A 7,038-nucleotide genomic window follows, 5' to 3' on the forward strand; every position below is an offset into this window, starting at 1 on the left:
GTCAAATGACCATGCAGCCCAACAGTAACACGGCCAGACCACCAGGAATCCAGCAGCTAGTAAGAGCTTGGTGGGGCTAATGTCATCATATCATAAAACAATTCCCGCCCACACCTCTGTCATAACAGTGGGCACCTGCCTGGCATCTGGTGGCAGGATGGGCAGGTTTCTAACCTGGTTAGAACATGCCCGGGACCGTGTGACCCAGGGCGGGCTTGGGACCCAAGAGAGGCCCCCCTGGACCATGGCAGGGCCAGGGTGGCCAAGTCTGGGATGGGGCCCAAGCATAGGCTCTTGTATCCAGCTTCAGGGAGCTGCAGGAATATTCCCCCTTCCTCCCAGCTGCCCCCCACCCGCCAGATCCCCCACTCCTGCCCCTCACCTAAGATGCCCCCAGCTGCCAATCCCCCCAGCTGCCCCCTACCCTCAGACCCCCAGCTGCTCCCCCATACCTGCCCCCACACTCAGATCCCTCTCCGCTGCCCTGTACTCACTACATTGGCCCCCAGCTGCCCCCCATGGCCCAGCTGTGCCCCAATCTACCCCACCCCCGATCTTCCCAGCAGCCCCACCCCGATCCTCCCCCGTTGCCTCCCTCTTTCCCTTTAGCTCTCCCCACCCCAGATCCCATCCAACCCCCAGCTCTGCCAACCCTCAGCCCCCCAGCAGCAGCCACCCCAGATCCCCCACTCAGCCCCAGCTCTCCCCACCCTCAGCCTCCCAGCAGCCTCCCACCCAGATCTCCCCTCAGCCCCCCGCATCCCCCACCTCAGATCCCACTCTCAGCCCCCTTCATCGCCCCCCAGTCCTGACCCCACACCCCAGCTCCCCCACTCAGCTGTCCCCCGGCAGCTCCCCACCAGCCGCCCCTCCAACCCCTAGCTCCCACTCTAGCAGGACGTGCTCTCAGTGGGGCACTGGCCCGGCAGGCGACCCCCCTCCGCTCCGCTCCGCTCAGCTGGGGTCCCGCCCGACAAGGAGCGAGAAAGTCAGCGCCTAGCTCAGAAAAAAAAAACGCTACCCCCGTGAAGGGTTAAAGGGCGGGGCCTATCCCAGCGCTCGCCCCTTCCCCAACTCTCTCTTCTTAAGAAGACAGGAGGCTCGAGGATGTTTTGTTTCAAAGTGAGAAACTCGACGGGGGGGGAGGGGCGCTACAGAAATTACCCACACACACACGTCCCCGGGGAAACGTTATGTGAAGGAGGGAAAGGGAAGGATGGGGAAGTGGGAGGAAATGGGTGGGAATCCCACACCGGGGGGGGGGGCCGCCACGCTGGAATTCCTGAAGGGGGAGCTGGGGGGGGGGGGGGGGGAGCTCCCAGCAGTAACAACTTCCAGACCCGTGCTGAGCCAAGGGGAGGGGGGCAGGGTGATGGGAATAGATAGACTAGATGGGCGGATGGGGATAGATAAGTACATAGACAGATAGATAGAGGGGTGGAAGGGATAGTGGATAGATGGGGCGATGGTAATAGATAGAGGGGGTGACAGGATGGATAGATAGATAGATGTGGATAGAAGAGATGGAGAGATAGATGGGTGATGGGGATAGAGAGAGAGAGAGAGATGGGTGACGGGGATAGACGAGAATAGGTCGTGCTCTCTTCTCTCTCCCACCCTCTGTCCATTCACCCACCAGCATCTCGTTACACCCCCGCCCCCCGCCGATGACTGGATCTGGGCAGCGAGGACAGTGCAGCCCAAGCTGTGGTGGGAGTGGGGTCTAGTGGTTAGAGCCAGGAACTCCGGTGTTCTCCCCTGGGACGGGCTATGTTAAGCGGCGCGGAGGGGTCCATTCTTTCTTTCCTCGCCGCGCTCTGGCTCCTGCTGCAGGAAATGCAGGGCCGGAGAGCGGGGACTACGCTGGGTCCCCCCGCCTCCTCCTCCAGCCCCGACTGTAATTACCCTAGAGCCAGGCGAGGCCGGGGGTTCTCGGTGGTCCTGCTCCGTATCGGGCACATGAACCTCCAGCCAAGCGCCCTGCTCTGGGACTGAGCCCGCAGCGCAGATAACGGCCTTACTACTGCTGCAGCGCAAACCAGCCTGCTGTGCTGCTGCGGGGTCGTGTCCTCTGAATCCAGATGGGGAAATCACCGAGATATCACAGCAGGCTCCCCCGAACCCCAATGCCAGGCCAAGCCAGAACCGCTCTCACCTTCCCACCAGACATGCACACCTTGAGGGAGCGCCCAGCCCGTGATTTGTTTAGCTAATTAAGATAAGTGCGTGAGATACACACACTCCTCTCATCCAGCAGTTCCATAGTTAGTGGTCAGGGTGGGGGGCTGGAGCCAGGACGCTGGGATCTCTCCACGGCTCTGGAGGGAGTGGGGTCTAGTGGTGTAGAGGGGGGAAGCGCTAGAGCCAGGACGCCCGGGATCTCTCCCCGGCTCTGGGAGGGGAGTGGGGTCCTAGCAGTTAGAGGGAAGCGCTAGGAGCCAGGACGCCTGGTTCTCTTCCCCGCTCTGGAGGGGAGCACTCTCCAGCAATACAGTGGACCCCAGCTGGGAGGGGGCCGGAGCCTGCGATTCTGGCCAGCCTGGGGACTCGGCCGCATCCTGCGATAAGCGAACAGCTGGAGTTCATTTCCGGCCCAAGCGCCCCCCTCTCCCTTCCCGCCCAGGTACATGGCCTGGCGATGAATTGGGGGGGCGCAGCGTAGACCAGGTCGAGAAGGAGACGCTACTGACCACAGAACAAGAACCTCCTCCAAGGCCGAGCTGCCTCAGATCGGGCCCCGCCCCAGTATTTCTGGGCTGTCGGAGCGATTGGGAACGGGGAATGGGTGATTCATTGAGAGCAGGGACTGGTACGGAGCGGGTATGAGACACAAATAAAAGGAAAAAATAACAACTCCTGGGAGCTCCCCCCCTCCGCCCAGGGATGGGGAAGCCAGCATTGACCCATGAGCTATGGGCCCCATATACACCCAGCCGCTGTGCTCCACCCACAGGGCCGGTCACCATTTATTTTACCGACAGCCCCGCTCGAGCCAAGTCCCCCCTGCACCACCCAGATAAGCCACACCTAGGTGCGCCAAGCGCAGGTGCCTCCGACTAGAGCGTTTGCCTCGGGTTCTACTGGTACGGTGCTAACCGGCCACAGTTAGCTTTTGCCTTCCTAGGTTCGCGCACCTTGTACCCCCCCCGCAACTAAGCAAACAACACATTATGCAGAGCAGCGCTCCCCTCCCCCCCCACTCTAACCACTGGACCCCTCCCTCCCCAGCCCCTGGAAGAGAACCAGATGGTTCCCCAGCCCTCCCACACCCTCAACGACCCAGGGCGGCCCCGCACCCGAAGTGGGTCCAATCACCCAGGCCTGAACGCCAGCCTCAGTGGGCAGGAACTGGAGATTTACCCCCCAAGGGACTTTTTTCTGGGATTTTTTTTCCCAGCTCCAGTGGCCCAAGGCTCCAATGATGGGGGCAGGCCAGGTGCAGGAGAAGTGGGACAGGAAGTGACCGTCTGGGCCCTGGTATTTCCCTGCCAGCTCAGCTTCTGCCCTCAGGCCCAACCACGCTGGAGAGATTCACTCCTGTATGTCATCCCCCCTACCCCCACCCCTGTCGGTGCCCTCACTCCGATCCACTGCCCCTGCTAGCCCAGCCCTGGGGCTCGCCCACACCCTACCGGTGCCCCTCAGTCCCGAACCCACAGCCCCTGCTAGCCCAGCCCTGGGCTCCCCACAGCCCTGCCGGTGCCCCTCACTCCCGACCCACAGCCCCTGCTAACAAATCCAGCCCTGGGCTCCCCCAAGCCCTGCTGGTGACCCTCACTCCCGACCTCACAGCCCCTGCTAGCCCAGCCCTGGGCTCCTCGCCAGCCCTGTCCGGTGCCCCCCTCACTCCCGACCCGCAGCTGCCCTGCTAGCCCAGCCTTAGGGCTCCCCCCACCTTGCCGGTGCCCCTCACTCCCAACTCGCAGCCCCGTTAGCTACTAGCCCTGGGCTCCCTACCCTGGGCTGGTGCCCCTCACTCCTGACCCACAGCCCTGCTAGCCCAGCCCTGGCTCCCTCCAAACCCTGCCAATGCCCCTCACTCCCGACCCACAGCCTCTCCTAGCCCAGCCCTGGGCTCTCCCGCAAAAGCCTCTACCGGGTGCCCCTCACTCCCACCTGCAAGCCCCTGCTAGCCCAGCCCTACCGGTGCCCCTACACTCCTGACCCACAGGCCCGCCGCTGCCAGCCCCAGCCCTGCGGCTTCCCCCAGCCCTGCCCGTGTGACAGTGGAGGGAAGGGGCGAGATTGAATGAGAGGAAGGAGGAGAAGAAGAAAGAAGGAATCTGAGGGATGGAGGATGATAAAAAAATTTATGTCAGGAAAAGAAGAAAAAGAAAGAAACAGAGCGAGACTGATTTCCCAGAATTGCCCTGCTGTTGCTTTGTGGTTCAACCCTTCGCCCTCTGTCCCCATGCCCCGGGCGGATGGAACGCGGCGGCTCCGGCGTTCGGGTTCGAGAACGCGGCGCGGAAGCGGCGCATCCGCTCCGGGGCGGGCTGAGTGGGGAGCCCGAGGGGCCCGAGCTGGGCGCAGGCTGGAGGGAGGGAGGCCGGGATATGGGTCCCCATCGCCTTTCCGGTACGCCCCTCCCTCCTCCGTTTTGGGGGGCGGGCGGGTGTCGCTTGTATCCCCGTGACTGGCCCCCCTCGTTGGCCGGGCCCACGCCCCACGCAGCTCCTGGCTGCTGTGAAATAACCGGACTGGGTGCGGGTGGCGCTACCCTTCGCCCTCCCCGGGGAGATGCGCCTGGAAGGGGACTTTGTACCCGGACAGGGAACGTGGCCCTGCAGCCAGGCGATCCCAGGATCCCCTGCTCTGGCCCCCGCTCCGGCCCTTTCACTGGAGGGGCTCAAATTACCGGGGAATGGGGCAGGGGCCTGGCCCCTCTGGGGGGCACCAGCTCCCATCTAGCTCCAGGGCAGGGACTGGCTGGCTCAGGGGGGTGGGGAATGGGGCATGGGGCCTTTCCCCTGTAGGGGCATCAGTTCCCATCCAGCCCCAGGGCAGGGACTGGCTGGCTCGGGGGGGCGGGGACTGGCTGGCTCAGGGGGCAGGGAATGGGGCTGTTACCCTCTGGGCACGGTGTCGGTCCCGCTCTCAGGCTGAGGCGCCCCATAATTCAGACCACACGCGAGCCTCACATTTGTAGCATGTTTTATTCACGCGAGATAAACACTACCCAGATTCGTCGCCCCATATATATACTGCACTTGTGAAAAGGCCCCGAAGGGTCAACATTTCCCACTATTTATTGCTTTTCCCCTCCTTTTTTGGGGGGGTGGGGAGAGTCGACCCCCCTTAGGAAGGAGCCGAGCAGCCGCGAAGGGCACGTAGGGCGTGTACGTCTCCCCTCCGGCGGCCTCCCTCTCGAAAATGGCTGAATCAATTTGCCCCGAATATCCTCCCCCCTCCCCCAACCCAGCCTGCTGCAGAGCTGGGAACTTTCAGCCCCGGCCATTCTGGTTTGGCTGAGTTATAAGCAGCTCCGCAAAAAGGGAGCTGGGAATGGAAACCGTTAAGCAACCTTAGGACTGGTGGCACTGCCTAGCACAGAGCATCCCCCTCTGGTGGCCACAGGGGGTACTACATGCAATGAGGTCCTCTGATTCCCTGGCGCCCCCTAGCCTCAGCTCTGCTGGGTCCAGTGGGGGGGGCTGAACAATGAGTAGGGGGGGTCACACCATTTCTGGAGGGAGGACATGGAAGGGGCACTGTGGAGACTGAGGTGGTACCATTTAAGGGGCAATGGGGAGTTTCCAAGGCTGGGGAGTCACACTTGGAGAATAGGGTACATACCAATTGAGAAAATAGGGGGGGTGGTGGTTGTACCATTTGGGGGGAGAAAATGGAGGGGACATACCACTTGAGAGGAAAAAGCAGTGTTGGAGATTATACCGAACGGGGAGGGGCGGTGCAGACTGGGGGGGCTGTACCACGTGAGTTGAAATGCAAGGGGGTTGGAATATAGAAGTTGTACCACTTGGGGGGAACAGAGGGGAGATTGTGGACAAGGGAGGTCATACCATTTGGAGGGGAAAGGGGGGGGCTACATTTCAAAGTTTGCCCCCTTTCTTAAATAAATAGTGGAAGTAAAAAACAACAACAACACATATGCGCTGGGGGCTGTTCCTTTAAGAGGTGTGGTAGCCTGAATGGAGCAGGTGGTAGCCAGATGCCCGTGAAGAAATCTATACCCATGCAGAGGTCCTTAGCGTGTCTAGTTCGGGGAGATGCCCTCACAGAGAGCTGGGGAGGGGGAAGTCTGAGAGCCAGGTGGGGGTCCGGTGATCCAGCCCCCAAAGCAGCACCCTCGCCAGTGGGGGGAGCTCTGTCAGCTGGGGGGGGGGCAACATGTCCTTGCCTTCTTCACGAGCGGGATGCTTCTGTCTCGCCCTCCAATTTCCTCTTCCGTTTCTCCATCACAGCTTCCAGTTCGGAGGTTTTCCTAAAGTCCTGGGAGGGCAAAGAGGGCATTAGTCACAGCCCTAGGTACCCGCAGCCCCTGCCCCGAGCCAGGAGAGATCCCAGGAGTCCTGGCGCCCAGCCCCCGCTCTAACCACTAGACCCCACTCCCCTCCCAGAGCTGGGGAGAGAACCCAGGAGTCCTGGCTCCCAGCCCCCTGGCTCTAGACCACCAGCCCCCACTCCCCTCCCAGAGCTGGGGAGAGAACCCAGGAGCCCTGGGGGCAGATCGTGGTACCTCCAGCATGGCCTTGTGTATGGTGACCTGGCTGTAGACTCTGGCTCCTTCCTCGGGGCTCACGGCCTGGAACTCGGCTTTGGACAGCGAGAAGAGCTGGGACCCGTTCAGCACCCCCAGGGTGCTCACCGTCCTGGGAGGGGCAGGGGGGACAGTCAGGCCAAGTGCCCCTCGGAGCCCCTCCCACTGATACCCCCTATCCTGGTACTGCGAGCTTTCTCCCAGCAGTGCTCCAGGCAGTGACTCTCCCAGTGCTGCGAGCTTTCCCCCAGCAGTGCCCCAGGCAGTGACTCTCCCAGTGCTGCGAGCTTTCCCCCAGCAGTGCCCCAGGCAGTGAC

The 7,038-nt window shown here is 62.2% G+C and overlaps 1 protein-coding gene across 1 annotated transcript in view; it reads right to left on the minus strand.

The window, feature by feature from the left end:
- Nucleotides 1-5,396: 5,396 nt before the first annotated feature.
- EPS8L1 (EPS8 signaling adaptor L1) overlaps nt 5,397-7,038 on the minus strand; it is a 16,690-nt gene continuing 15,048 nt past the window's right edge. The window contains exons 11-12 of the mRNA XM_075070529.1: nt 6,701-6,833; nt 5,397-6,453 (exon numbers count right to left, since the gene is read on the minus strand). Coding sequence (XP_074926630.1) covers nt 6,367-6,453; nt 6,701-6,833 — 220 coding nt within the window. The 3' untranslated portion in view covers nt 5,397-6,366. The remainder of the gene's footprint in view (nt 6,454-6,700; nt 6,834-7,038) is intronic.

The sequence above is a fragment of the Chelonoidis abingdonii genome, chromosome 11, assembly GCF_003597395.2.
Source record: "Chelonoidis abingdonii isolate Lonesome George chromosome 11, CheloAbing_2.0, whole genome shotgun sequence".
Classification (NCBI taxonomy): Eukaryota; Metazoa; Chordata; order Testudines; family Testudinidae; genus Chelonoidis; species Chelonoidis abingdonii.